General features: G+C 40.0%; 2 protein-coding genes across 4 annotated transcripts in view; both read right to left on the bottom strand.

Moving 5' to 3' along the window:
- The window catches only part of LOC140374447 (F-actin-uncapping protein LRRC16A-like), a 49,523-nt gene extending 45,642 nt beyond the window's left edge, over nucleotides 1-3,881 (bottom strand). For all 3 annotated transcript variants that reach the window (XM_072461341.1, XM_072461343.1, XM_072461342.1), the window contains exon 1: nucleotides 3,805-3,881. In XM_072461341.1, the coding sequence (XP_072317442.1) occupies nucleotides 3,805-3,844 (40 nt within the window). In that variant the 5' untranslated portion in view covers nucleotides 3,845-3,881. The remainder of the gene's footprint in view (nucleotides 1-3,804) is intronic.
- A 2,020-nt stretch (nucleotides 3,882-5,901) lies between these two features.
- On the bottom strand, nucleotides 5,902-15,120 carry LOC140374297 (tumor necrosis factor receptor superfamily member 11B-like). Its single transcript, XM_072461150.1, has 6 exons — nucleotides 14,997-15,120; nucleotides 10,429-10,653; nucleotides 9,899-10,043; nucleotides 8,206-8,418; nucleotides 7,111-7,332; nucleotides 5,902-6,960 (listed from the first exon to the last, which is right to left on the bottom strand). The coding sequence occupies exons 1-6, from the start codon at nucleotides 15,045-15,047 to the stop codon at nucleotides 6,566-6,568; spliced, it is 1,251 nt and encodes a 416-aa protein (XP_072317251.1). The 5' UTR covers nucleotides 15,048-15,120; the 3' UTR covers nucleotides 5,902-6,565.
- Nucleotides 15,121-15,431: the final 311 nt, after the last annotated feature.

The raw sequence follows: 15,431 nt of genomic DNA, 5'->3' as shown, positions 1-15,431 counted from the left end.
AAAAAGACTTGAGCTTTACTGTTATTCAATTACTCCCAGCTTTTGAATAATCAGTTTCATGTTTCCATACGGAAGTCCTGACCTGTGATTTGTGAAAAGTCATTGTATCTTAGTATGTTCTTGCGGCTTTTTTTGAGGGATACCAAAAAAATTAATATTATGATTTTCTTAGAGCCTGATAATAATTTAGATTTTATCGCAATTCATGTTTACTTCATATACTTCTATTGTTGTTGTTGTTGTTGTTGTTGTTGTTTTATGGCGGTTGGCATCCAAGTGTTGCATTACCGCCAGACTTTCTATTGTTTTAAAGAGGAAACTAATGCCATCTGCTTCAACAGACAGTTCACATTTCAGATTGGGAAAAGTGTCTGTTTGATCATAAAGACTGCTTTATGAGTAACCAAAAGCTCTATGACGACATCAGTAACACAGAATATTGCCACAGGAATCCGATCAAGGTTTGGTACGACCGGCCGGGCCCCAACCGCAATCAATATATCCTGCTAATGCAATGGGTACAAATCATATTGACGCATTGTATTGGCAAAGAAAAAGAGAGTAAAAGGTTCAGAATATAATAAATCCCACCATATTTGCCAGATGTACTTCTGGGCACACCAAGTTTGTGTTGGTGTTCAGGCGGATTGTTCACGCCCACAGAAACCCTGCACAGACTCCAGGCTTACGGCACAGAAGTGGGTCAGCCGCCTCGCCACGCAGCAGCTGAGTCTGTCTGCACTCACGCGTGTCTCAAACAGGAGGAGGCTGTGTTTCTGAAGGCATGCAGCTAAAACCACCCCCAGCAACCTCAAAGTATTAGAAAGTCAAATTAGGTCCGAGTGGTTTTTCTGACCCGACATTGCAATTGTGATCTGCAGTACGCTTTAAAACATCGAAATTAAGTCATTTCCACTGATAAACTATACAGCAATCGCATGTATTTGAAAGGTCTTTAACTTGACCACATGAGCCCCAATGGAGACATATTATACTTTTGTCTGCGATTTAATTATAATCTATGACAGCCATGGATCATTATTTTATGTTTTGGACATTTTAAACCGCAATGACTTGAAACTAGTCCGCTGACGTCTGATTGAAAACTGTGGCACAGATCTCAGCAGATTTATGGTACGTCAACGTAAAAGTAATCGATACAAATTTGTCGTGCTGCCGTACCATGCCACGGACAGCCAAAGTGTATCGTCGTTTCATGAAAATAAAGAGAGGACAAAGTATGTACAGAGCAATGGCTGTGGTCGGAGAAAAAGAACATTGGAGAATAAATATTGTTCAAACAAGCATAAATAACTACAAGTCTAAATACAACTTTGAGTATGTAAATACAGTATGGTACTTTTAGATTTTACTGCATTTCATCTTGGTGCCTAGGTCAAAAGAGTTTACCCATAATGCTTTATAATAATTTGGATTCATGAAAAGAGGCACACTACAGTCGCAAAAAGGGAAATTCAACAATAAAGTATGTTATTTAACGCCTGTCAACAAACAAACAAACCTATTTTTATTTTAGACCAGCTCGCACGTAGAAAAGACACATTTTTATATAACATTCTCCCCATTTCCAACTGCTAATTAGGTGGTATGACACAAGTGGTACTTCTGCTGGCAGTGAACCATGTGCCAAGTGCTGTGGTCGTCAGTGAAGGTTACGTTTGGGCAGGCACAGATGCAGGGCGGGGTAATAGAGTCTTATAGCCTCATAAAGTTCAACCAAACTATCAAAATTTACAAGGCAATTAAGTCACTGCTGTTTACTGACTAGGATACTCCAGATTAGTCAGATTACTGAAAACACAAAGGGCTGTTGTTATGTGGTATCAAAGTATAATGTTTAGTTTGACATCTGCAATTTGGCAACAAAAAATATGTAAATGTCCCTTTTATTTCAACATAAAGGACATTTCTATCTATAGACATACTACAAAAGTGTCTGTTTGACCATTTGGAAGGGTTTGGGGAAATGGGGACGCACTTCTCCCGTTTCATCCTTGTCCTCGAGTGACTGGAAATGTTTGAGATGACGACTTGTGACGCTGAATCATAGACAGAGGCTCTTTAGGTCACATTACGCCAACATCATGTGAGATTGCTTAGTGTTCTTCTACCACTAACGGTTTAATTAACGGTCACAATGTCAAGGAACAACACGAAGAACAAAACAACGTGAAAACCTTAATTCGGTTTCATTTGCATGGTCCAATAGCTAAGCAGGTCGCTATTATGTCACAGCTTTATGAGATCAAACTTTACGAATGAAAAACTGATGATAAAAATAGCCAGATTAAAAAATCACTTTACATTGTTTCTAAAATTCTCATGATTATTTTCAGTCCTTGTAGCGACGTGAATAATCACCAAAATGAATCATGTTTACATTGTCTGCTAGTTTATACAATCTGTAAAGCTAAATAGTGACTATGATAAATACACGGTCTATCCATTTTACTTGAACTTAAACATGGACAAATTTAACAATCACTGGGACAGATGGGACCGAGACTTTAGGGGACACGTGCCCAACTGAAAATTTATTTATTTTTTTATATATGGATTTATTTTTTTAATTTTTAAAAATAAAAACAAAAAATTATCTATATTTTCAAATATTTATTTATATATTCCTTTTCATCTTACTGTACCCTCTTCGTCTCTTGTCCAGATTGTTCTTGTTACGTTTGTTGACTTTATATTTAAAGAATCTAAATAAATACATAAAAGAAAGAAAGTCCATCCAAACCATGTGGAAACAGCCATTAAATGTACCACATTGATCAGCACACGTTCTGTTGCTCATCCAGTGAAACTCTACTTACTATACCATTGTAAAGTCACATAAAGGTGCGCTATGTAACTTTTCTGGTAACCTGCCTGTATCTATGAAGATATGATTGCTTAGCTTGGAGTTCTACAGTATTAGACTCTTGTGTCTATTAAATTACGGCATTACAAAAAACACCGAGTGTGTTCGCCTCTCCGCAGATCTGACCTATAACTTCTTGTATGACCCGCTCGTCTCCATGAATATAGAGAGCGTCGATGCCACGCAGTTGAAAATAACAGCCAAAGCACTGACTAAACATCTCCACAAAGAAAAGGGAGGTTGCGGACGCTCAAGGTAAATGTTCCACAGTGCACCTTTAAAGAAGCATAGGACAAGGTCAGAAGTAACCGCTTGTTCAACATTGCACTGAGGTGTCAAAGCCAGAGCTCATTCACCAAACAGAGGCTCAGTGTGATCTTAACAGCCTCAGGTACGTCTACAGGCAACACAAATAACACACCAAAGCATCAGAGTGACTTCTAAAGACTTTGGAGCAGGAATGTGGCTGCTTTAGTGGAAATATCCCTGAAAGTTTGGTGTACTTGGGGATGACTGGCTTGCACTGTGTCATGTAAACTATTTGGATTTTCTCCTAATATAGACTCCAGACCATAGAGCAGTGACTTCAGTGCTGTGGTGGGTCCCAAAAAAAAAAAAAAAAGAGGGAGTAGCTTCAACCGCTTGTCCAAAACACTGCCAAAATCGGAGAAATCAGAACAAATACAGGGGCCAACAAGCGCACAAAGAAACAAAGCAAGAAAGAAAGAAAGAAAGAAAGAACGAAAGAAAGTGCAAGGTAGCAGCGGTGAGACCATCAGTGTGAGAGCATTGTTCCTCTGGCAACGCTGTGTTTTATGAATGAGGTTCATCTCGGTACAGTGTAAACTACCGCAAGGACAGTGGGACTGTTGTGGCAGGAGAGACACATGGCTTCAAAATCGCGTGTTGCGTCTTACCCACGAGTTCTTTGGGGACCTCTGACAATTCCTCGGCCATTTTCCCAGCAGATAAAAATCCAAAATAGTCAAAGCGGTTCCGAGCACAGAGCTGAGAGGCAAGTGTCAGGTGGGCTGCTCACGGTTACATGCTCCGCTCCTTCAGCGCTGTCCCGACAGGCTTTCCCCCCCGCGCGCGCGCATCGCTGCTGCTGCTGCTGCTGCTTCTTTGTTTCTTCAACGTTACGCACGGGAAGAACGCCAGGAAAAACTCGCTAGTTGTTTCTTATGATCATCCTGGAAGCTTCACTGAGCGCTGGCGAGGCGAAAAAAGAGACCACCGCTTAAGCTCATCCTCATCCGCTCGTGGCCCTTCCGTAGATCTGTGGCTAATCCACGCGCCAGCCAATGGTCGCGAGCCCGGCCCCTCCCTGCGCGTCCCTGATGCGACAGCCGGAGCAGGCGCTGCCGGGGCGGCGCGGCGTGGCAGCGGAAGGCGGGGAGCACCGATGACAGCCCCGCGGTCAGCCCACAAGAATGAACGCGAGGATTTGATGGGTTTTTACTGACCTCTAGCGGAGAGATGTCGAACTCGCAGGAGCAAGTAGTGCGGAACAAGCCCACGCGACTGCTAATGATCTGCTCAAGCGATGCAAGCTTTATTACAGGGAATAAAAGGCTTATTCTAATAATGAACACATGGGGTTTCATCATCACTCTTACTCTTAACAATTAAAACTGTGCAAAAGTCTGTGAAGTTTGATTTTCCTTTAGACATGAATTGTATTATTATCAAGTCCAAAATGTACAAATATAAATGAATAAATCCCTATTTCTGCTGTTTGTGTCTGAACATTTGGACCCGTGCGGCCCTCAGACCAATTTTGTTATTTTTTCTGCTAAGTTGGTCCAAACAACAAAAAGTACTTCTTACTGTAAAATTGGACAAATTCAAGCTTTTGATGTTGTACCAACCTGATATCAATGTTCCAATGTTTCAATGTATGACTTAAATTGTTTTTAATTAGTTCATTTTTATTGTATTTCCGTTTCTGTAATTTCTTTGTGATTTTAATGCATTTTCCTGCTGCACTTTGAATTGCCTCGTGTATGAAATGTGCTCTACAAATAAACTTGCCTTGCCTTGCCTTCCAAGTCTGATTAAAGGTGTGGAGGCTCATCGAAACAATGCCAAATGCAAAATGTCTAATGATTCATGATTCACAATTAGACACTGTTGGGTTGGGACCTTAGACCTTAGAGTGTAACACATTTGTGAAGAAACAAACTTAGCCCACTGAGTTTGTACCTGTATTGTTGTAGGTCTAGGCTTATTTCACTCAGAAATAGTTTAATTATGCTTTTAATATGTAGTTAAAATAACAGCCTACTAATTAGTCTACATTGCAACATGGAAGTCAGAAGTGACCACCTCAAGTCTGCTTGTACTGATGAAATTCACTGCACGCTGCTGACACCTAGTAAAATAGACTGTGAATTGCAGTTGAACAGTTCGGTAGGCTTGAAATACTTGCCGGTTGTTGTTTGTTGTTTAAAAGATAACATAAAGTTATTTGCAAGCCAGAGGTTTGTTTCATACCTAGTCTATGAAATATGCAATTTAATTGAAAACACACTACAAAGCAGGTTTTCCATAATTTTGTATTTCATTTTAATATTAGTGTTCAGAAAGTACAAAAGCTTAAAAATGATGGCGTGTCACACAATATGTACATCTATATCTACAAAACCCAACATTCATATTAATGTGATACAAACTATAAAACCAATATTACTTCATAAAATTGCAGCATTTGTAATCCAGTATTTAAACAAGCCCTTTAAGGCTGGGAATTACAGGGTCCCTCACAATTCGATACACGATACACGGCTCACGATACGATACTATCACGAGTTTGTGACACATGCGATAATCCATATATTTCTCATGGTATTCCACCCAATACATTTTAACAACATTTTTCTCTGTTAAGCCACGACCTGCACAAACTCAAAAGGAAATACACCCATTTTAAAATAAAAAGTCAAAACGTTTCCTTTCTTTAAATGAGCAACAAAATTGTAGTGCAGTCACAAAATAATTTGTGAAATAATAACAAAAATTACTGGTATCGATACAGCAGCCCACGATATCGATACTTTTTCACCAAATTTAGTATCATGATATATCGATATTTCAATATTTTGGCACACCCCTAAAGCACTTTATATTAAGTAAAATTATTTTAAATATAAAACAATTGCACTCCTTTGTACATTCAACTGACATGTAAAAAAATAGGCTTTACTTACAAACAGTCCAAAATAAACCAAACAAACACAAAAAAATGACTGTAGAATATAAAAGTATTTCATTATGAAACCAAATCCTTTCTCTTCAAGTGAGAAACCAATTATATTACACCTGGTGCATGTTTATCCACAAATGATGTTATTTACATTTTAAATAGTTTAAATGTTTCGCAGAATTCAGTTAAAACATCTCCTTTTCTTGTTTAATTTCTTGCTGTTTTCTTACCAAATAGGATTAGTTGCCTCGTTTATGCATTCAGGTTTACATAAACATACAGCTAGAGGCCTGAGTGTCACGCTTCACCTTTTAAACTAACAAATGTCCCTTGAATTTATATCTGATTTAAACACATTCATATTGTGTGTGTGCAGTCCCTCAGTCCTCCAGGAGGGTGCCATAGTCGTCTAGACTAGGTCCAGATTATAACCTTTTGAAATCTTATTATTTTATGATGTTCACATAAAATCATTATTCATTTAAGGGCTTGTGGTTTTTGAAGCAGGATTCATCCTCCAGCATGTTGACAAACATTTTCTCATACATTTTATGGGCCGAGGTCTTTCCAATGATCTGCCGGATTTTTCGGAGGCTTTTGAGCAGATGCCGCGGCGCCCCCTGGCTGCGCAGTACCCTCAGGCTGTGGCTCAGCCCTTTGGCCAGGTCCATCTCATAGTTGTGAGATTTCCAGAGATGAAGGAGCTGCAGTAGGAACTGTCGTGGAGAGCACGTCTGAACCACGGCCACCATATCCTCCTGTGAGACCCTGGCCCCCGGGAGACTGTTCCTGATCTGCACAAGGTCATTCAGGGTCACGTTTTTCAGCCCACTACAGCGGGAGAACTTCCTCTCACACAGGTTTACTCCTAGGACATAAAATAGCCATGTTATCCAAGGCAATTTATATATATATATATATATATATATATATATATATATATATATATATATATATATATATATATATATATATATATATATATATATATATATATATATATATATGCTGTGTGTACCTTGAATGACGTTGAGTTTGCTCTGGTCCCTGTTCTCTTCTCTCCATAGACGGAGCAGCTGCAGGACCTGTTGCTGAGGAGAGCAGGCCTTCTTCAGACGCTCTAAGCTCTTGTGGTCCACTCTGCGCCCAGGCAGGTTCTCCAAAATCCTCTCCAGAGGAACAGAAGAGAGACGCAGGGTTGCCAGCGACTGGAAGGCTGCTTCTTCACACAGTGTGATGTCTGTGTAATAGATAAGTTTATACATGAAGTCATTTATTAACAACACATGTGAGTAATCACATCATTCTCATTTATAACTCATTTATATAGAGTTGACAGAGATATGCAAACATTGTTCAAGAGAATTATACACTAGTCTTCTGGTGAGGGGTTCTTTCACTTATTTTATTCTTGTAAGTAAAATCAACCCAGGTTAATCTAGTGAGACAAACAGTGTAGAAACATGCTGCTGTTAAGTCGAAACATACTCCACTTGTCTATGTGTAAACATTAAAACTTAATTATAATGACAAATGACATCAAATTTATGGGTTCTCGGTTTATTAGTTTCAGACCTTTGTGGTCATGTGGTTCCCAAGAAAACTCGGAAGTCACTGTAAAAGAATGCACACATTGGCTCAGACTTTAAGAATCCAGTATAATTTTTGGGGATGTTCATTCAGATAAATTGTCATCATTTGCCACAGAGAGTGTGTGACTAACAAAGGCCCTGGGTTTAAATGTACTGAGTCAGTTTCCGCTGTTATTGTAGATAGAGGATGTGATAGCTAAGAGGCTAATTGATTCATCATGGCTTATATGAGATTGGGTACACAAACATCCCCATTCAAGCGATTACTTTTCTCTCGGCTTGGTTTTCCAACACGCAAAAATGTTGGAAAAGAAAGGAATTTGAACAACAAACCTGACCAAGGAAATCCCCTGCCTAAAAGAATGAAAACGGCCACATGTCTAAAATCATTTCAGTTTTTATGAGGTTGACAGAAGAAATTTAGACTGAGAAATGATTGCTTAAATTGTGAGTGTGACGAACGAACCCTTTAGCATTAGCGCCCTACAGACAGGCGTTCAGTGAGGTAATCGTAGACTCACCTGTGTGGCACAGAGAGTGGTGGTGGAAGCAGTCCAGTGCTGCAGTCCTGTCTTGACTACACACACTGTCCATAGTAGAAGTCCCCCATCTGAGGGTCTTTAGTCCCAGGCTGGAGCAGTTTCGATGTGGTCTGCACGGTTCTGTGGACGAGTGTCCCGCAGAGAAGTGTCCAGCAGGACAAGACTCACAAACTGTGTCACTCACAGGAGTTCCTGCAATAGATACAAAATAAAGCACTTACAGTCTAGAATGTGATCTCTGGACACAATAAGAAGAAGACTGACTCTTTGGCGTATTGAGAATTGAATCTACCGGTGAATGGACAGATTTTTTAAGGTTACAGGCTGATACGTGCCAACCACCAGATTTATTTTTTTGTCAGGTTTGACTTCATAAAGTCTACTAAATGGGGACAGCAAAGGGAGTTGTATGAAACAAGTGAAGGAAGTATTATATTATTAATAATGTTTGTCATCAGAGACGTCTGTTTCACCATGCATGCACTAGAATAATGCAGAGAGATCAGGGCCAGTGGGTTCACTTTGAATGATACAATAACATTTTTATCTAATGTATTTCATTTTCAATGTTTGGGTGATTTGGTGCTGTCAAAGAGAAATCAAGAAAATAAATCAATGATCTCTTATTATGAAAGTGTAAAATGTTTTATTTTGTTTCCCTGGGAAAAGTGTAAGTGATCTGTTTTCTATCTAAAATTGAAATACTAACTATTCTGTAAAAGGGAAAATAAAAAGAAAAATGTAAATACTCAATAAAGAAGAAACATATTTCATTAGTTGTGGTATTGATATGTTGCAACATAAACTTGTGTAAAGTGAGAAACAAATGTGGCTACATAAAACAGTTTCTGGAAGACTGAACGGTTTTTCAAACATCCTGTGGTGGTGAGCTCTGACCACTGCTGATGGATTACATAATGAGCAGGGCTTCGACGCAGGAGGGGAATGCCCCTCTGCAACACGGCTGCAAAAGGACTCTGGGTTTATGTGTGATGATGGATCAGACGGGAATGTGTGGAAACTGTTTCTGTGTCAGCTCTGTTGGGGTTCTCTGTGGTCAAGAACTGGAAAATACTGCCTCATCAGTTGGTTTGAAGACAAAGATGAGGTCAGGGGAAGTGCTACAAATTCAATAATATATTACATATTTGGTTTCTGTAATTATGTTGTTATTTATGTATAAGTGCACATAGATTTTTATATATCATATTCTTGATGCGATTGTTCATTGTGTAAACTGTCAAACTGAAGGCAAATGAACTGGAAAGGTTACATTTTACTACAAAATGATATCCTCCTCAAAGCCTTATTTTTGGATCTTATCTGCATTTAACAACTACATTACCCAGAAGTACATAAATAGCTATTAGAATAAGTAAACAATATGTAACTATGTCTAACTGGCAGCGTACCAGTCCCTGGTTATTGACATTGGTGATGCAAATAACTTATCTGTAAAAGTATTGGCCTACTCAGTACATTCGGTGAACTCATTTCACTATCAGAGTTGACCTTTTACTTTACCAAGCAAAAATGTATTCATCAAAACAAATTAAGTTAATTACCCCTTTTCTAAACAGCTTCACAGTTTCCCTTTTTCAGTGTATCAGTTCCTGTTACAGCATTGATATAAAATGAATACCTCATTAGTTTAGATTTTTTTTTTTTTTACCTAAGACTGCTGCTCCAAATCCAGGGAGACACTTGATATGTGCGATACAGAACTCGACCAGTAGATGGAAACCTGGAGCGCATTCACAAAGCTGGTCGTGTGTGCTGCTGCACTCCTGCTTCACAAGCTGCCTCTCCTTACACACCTGCATCCAGCAAGAAAAGCACAGTTACTTACAACGTATGATGTATGCACTGATTTTAATAGAGAGCTTTCATTTGTGGTTTATTTTAACATTTCACTTAATTTGAAATTAATGTGAATACCATTATTCTCATAGTTGTCACTACATGCTTCATTGACACTTCCCCATTGTGTGGACAAATAAAGGCTATCTTATTGGGATGTTGTTGATCATGTCAAATAGAATCCTGATCTATTTGAAACTACTTGTAGTTTTTTTATGAAAATAGAGTCAAAACGTTTATTTTTTCTAAACTGAGTCCAGATGACTACAACTGAAGCTTTTTCTACAATGGAACACTCCTGGACGAATGAGGGATTACACCGACAAGAGAGAAGATGCTTACAGAGGTGCAGTGTTGGCACTTGTCTCCCCAGTGCCAGTTCATGGTGAAGTGCCTCTCTGGACAGGGCTGGCACACAGTCTCTGTGTGCTCCGTACAGGGGTGCATGACGGCGGTGCCCGGCGGACACTGGTCACACAGCAGGAGTTCAGAGGTCACCGGGTCCCAGTGCTGGTACTTAGGTCGCTCTTGCTGCTGGAACGCCCAGGACAGAGAGACAGAGAAGAGCTGAAACAAGAGAAGTTTCTTTAGATAAACTGTTCTTGGATACAGGCCAGGGCAGAAAGCTGAAGATCCTAGTGGACCAACAAAATGATTTCCCTTTGTTTTGCAGTTTGGCGTCCAGAGAAACTGAAGAATGTTCCACCACATTCTCAGCATCTTTTTCTATTTGAAACTATATTCTGTTATATAGTATATGGAAATGTTAGAACACATGTAGCACAGACCCCTCAATTATGTATTTCATTTGAACACATTTGATCATGACAATGCATCACAATTCTACTTTACCTTGTTTGGCTTGCATTGACATTTGATTTGCATGGCACAGATGTGTCTATTTTTACGATGATGGCCTTTTGCCGTATAATCTACAGAGTGAGTGCCTTTGAACAGGAGCACACCGCACACTCCCTTACATGTCCCCCACTATAAAGTAGCCCAGTGCACGGTTGCTGTAGAGTGGGTGGCCTTTACTGATGATCTGAGACGGACATATGTAGCAATTGCCTCAATAACAAGCCCATGGATCATCTTTGAGTTGAAACCCCAAAACCTGGTCCAAACCTAAAGTGCAGCTATCAGTTGCAAAGCATGTTTGACATGAGGCCATACAGCTGTCCCGGGCCACATGTGGGCCAGATGTGACACAACGGGCCGTAGCCCTCTTCTTTGACTCGGGGGACTTCCCCTTCGGCCCAGAGGCATGAGCGCTGCTTGGACAAACTAACAATAGTTTGTCCAAGCTTGTGTGCGCAGGCCTGTGGTTTGTGCTTTCACCAGGTTGTTGTGCATCTTTAGCTGAATGGATTGATATTGTTGCATTAACCAAACACTGTTGATGGTCGTGCAGCAGAGCAGGAATGTGCCACGATGCCTGTGTGCATTTTTGCCTTGATTTCAGATCCAGTTACAGCCTCCCTTAGCGTTAGTGTGTACATCCTGTGGTCTCCGCTGCTGCCCGCTGTTCATAAAGAAAACTGTTAGAGGTTACTGGGCTTTCCCTATCGCCACCACAATACAAAACACAAGCACTGTGTTCGATAGTTTATTCACTAACACTATTATGTGCATTCATCTCCTTTCTGCAGCCACAACAAAGCCCTGTCTACACAAACGCATGTGTGAAAAAGAATTAAAGATAAGAACTGGTTGAGTCTTTTGTCTGTACACATGAAGTCAATCATCTGTCACCAAACATTCTCTTAATCATTCAAACATCAGTTTATATGCTTTTAATTTAGTCTTTGAGTAGAAGAAAGCTGTGGTTTCCTTGATGCTTGATGGTTTGCTTGCGGCATCAGTCACTTATTTTATATTCATGATTTAGTGACACAAAGTCATACACTAGTAACATATAAAACTAAGTATTACTTTAACCTTATTCTATTTTCTGTAATCAGGGAATTTCAAATGGATAAAAATAGATGCATGGCTTTAACCATGATAGAAACTTTGAAGCTTAAAAAAAAGCCAGGCCTGTGCAGCGGTTTTTCTGGCAAAAGTCTTTCATCCAGAGCCACAGAACGGCACTTTGTGTTTGTTTGTAATATGGGTGGCCTCGGCGGGAATCAAACCCATAATCATAGTTCTGCTCTTTAAATGAAGTTTGTATATACACTATTAAGCCCTCAGACCACATCCAATCAATATCAAAGCCAATACCAGAGACCAGAGAGAAGGGTCATTGAAATTTACTATGGCTTTTACTAAATCTAATTTCACTTCAAAAAGAGGTGGAAGGGGAAACAGTTCAGCATACAATTATAGAAATACAGTGCAAAATATAATTTATCTTCAAGAACAAATCAAGACAGGCTTGATCTGAAGGCTATCTGTAATGTGGCACATGAGACTCAAGTTTTCACACTTGTTCTTGCCATAGAAGCTATTTTTTAACCACATCTTGGCTGACCACTGGAAACCCCAATTACACAGCAACCAGTGACCACCGACAACCACAATTACACCGTGAGCATCATCACAGGGGCTCAGACAGAGAGTACAATGTTGGAGTTTGAGTACAAATTGAACCTAAATATATCAATCCCATTATTGTTCTTGTATAATAAATGTGGGCAAGTCCAGGTTTAAAAGATTGAAAAGTATTGTTGATTCAATACCTTTCATAACAGAACCATTATTCTTACATTTTGCCCTTAGGTATTCTCTGACTCAGATATAAATCTGTGACAGCAATAAAGACACGAGCCTAAACTTCAGTCGCTGCAGTTCTCCAGGGGCACATGGCTTCAGTTAACTGTAGTGCGCAGGTGGTCTTCAGGGGGATTCTTGCTCCTGCACATTTGTGTGTGTACATGCATGTGTGTCTAATGTCAAATTAGTCCTCCACCTCTGTAGGACAAGTCACTGAAATATGCTACCACAGCTATTTCAAACCACATGTCTGATTTCTATGGTTTGGTCAAAATACAAAAATGAGACAAATGAAATAATCAAATCTAAAACAAAAAACAAATGTTGAAGTATATTTAATCTAAAACTAATGAAAAGTAATCTTAGTGTAATATCACTCAGTCATCTTTGATTATCATGCAAATACTTTATGCAAAAATAAACCCTTGCCCTGTTTTCACTGCCAATACCATGTCTCCCACATGCGCTTGCATGAAATTACAACTGTTTCACATTCTCAAGCCTCACAAACCGCTGTTATCAGTTCCACTGTTGATCCAAAAGAGGAAGTCTGCAATAACTTCCATAGCTAAGGTTAAACGTTTGGACTTGTTTGTTGATCCTCACACGCCTCTCTTTGTCTGTCGGCTGTTCATAGACTTCCTCACCTGTACTGGTCTTCAGGTAAAACGTACAGATTGCTGACAAGCGCCACTCAAGTTAGAGAAGTTGTTGTGACTGAAACCAGACTTCAAGACTTAAGACAGGGGTGTCCAAACTTTTTTCACCGAGGGCCGCATTAATATTAGGTTGGTACAACATAAAAATGCTTGAATTTTTCCAATATTAGAGTAAAAAGCATTACTTTGTGTTGTTTGTACCATGGTTTGAGGGCCGCAATTGGACCCCGGGCCGTGGATTGGACATGCCTGACTTAAGTCATTGTGAAACTGAGAATAAATATAGTACAATACACGATGGATGTAATTTAATTTTGCTTCCCCATTTCACCTGAAACAATAGCAACATAAGGTTTGCACAAACGCCACGTCAAAATCTGGATAAGACCAGGACTCAACCAGGACTAAACTACAACTAAACCATGTCTGAACTGCATTCAACCCAAACCAGGACCCACACCAGGACCCACACCAGGACCCACACCAGGACCCACACCAGGACCCACTCCAGGACCCACTCCAGGACCCACACCAGGACCCACTCCAGGACCCACACCAGGACCCACACCAGGACCCACTCCAGGACAGTGACCACATGTGGCAAGCATGCGGGACAGCAGGAAGAGTACATATGTGTACAAACTGGAGTAAGAATACATGTAATGATGGAATCCTCCATTATTTCTTACTTCACTTTGGTTCGCTTTGCAATAACCTACTTAAATACTTAGAATATATTGTGCTGTGTAATCCTCTGTCACCAACCTACAGAGAAACACAGCCAGGAGTGTAACAAGACACGCACAATATCTGATATTGTGTCGGTGTCAGTGACTGATAAAGGGAAGTTGGGAAATAATAGGAGCTCTTTTACGCATATCATCAAACTAGACAATGCCATTGTTTATCTTGACAAGCACACATGACAACAGCCTTCAGTGTATCTGCAGCGGCGAGATCTGCTGCTGTGTGATCTCAGATAGACATCAGATTAAAATATGCAAAACCTTTACAACACAGCGCTGCATGCAAATCCACACTGACAGCACATACAATAGGACATATAGAGAAGCCAATAAATAAATACTAGTAGTATTCAACACAAACAATGAGGGATACAGTTCACCCCCAGGCTTCAAACTGGATTTACACAAGTCACAGATACACATTGAAACATTCATAACTGTCAAAGCAAATTGCTCACCACTATGCTTTCTAATTCAATCGCTTCTGTTCCCATAACAAGACCCATTATAGTTTGATGCATTTTACATAAACATGGACACGTGGGGTTTGAGCCTTGTATGAAATAACACTCTACATAAAACGTGTCAACAAACTCAACTCACATATGAACATCAGACCTGAGCTGCGATGTGACGCGTTATATTTGTTTTGCTCAAATTATTCTCGACTCCAGCCCAACAAACTAATTTACCGTAGACGAACTGCTTATGAATTAGAGTGTCGCGTTGTAAAACAAACAAAAGAAAAACACACATCCATACATACATAGACGTACTTGCCACTTACCACTAGGAGTTTCATGGTTGGGTTGGATTTGTATGTCCGAGCGCTCCTCATACCCACCGCGCAAAAGTCAACAGCGACAGGGTCTCCATCACGGATCTGCTCTTATACAGCGTGGACGAGGAGAACAGGGAGGGCTTGAGCACACCCACCGCTTTGCATCACTCCTAAAAATAAACCTGCGCTCTCTCCCCGCCAGTTACGCATCTGACTTACGCAAAGTGGTTGTAGATACAATGCAACAGTACTATTGTGGTGTGGTATACGTTTATAAAGTGCACATGGCAGGTTAGACTACTGGACATTTCACTAAAACGCAGTGAACATGATTATGTTTAACTTCTGCCTCAGTTTGACAATGACAGTGTAAAGTTTATAATGTTCCTTCCTGGTTGGACATGAGCGGCAGATGTGACAGAGAGGCAATAACGCAACTGT

The sequence above is a fragment of the Eucyclogobius newberryi genome, unplaced genomic scaffold (assembly GCF_026437365.1).
Source record: "Eucyclogobius newberryi isolate DKJ021-1_F unplaced genomic scaffold, fEucNew1.0.hap1 SCAF_3, whole genome shotgun sequence".
In the NCBI taxonomy this organism is placed as follows: Eukaryota; Metazoa; Chordata; class Actinopteri; order Gobiiformes; family Gobiidae; genus Eucyclogobius; species Eucyclogobius newberryi.
Note: the sequence above shows the minus strand (reverse complement) of the source record. Positions and strands in the feature narration are given on the sequence as shown.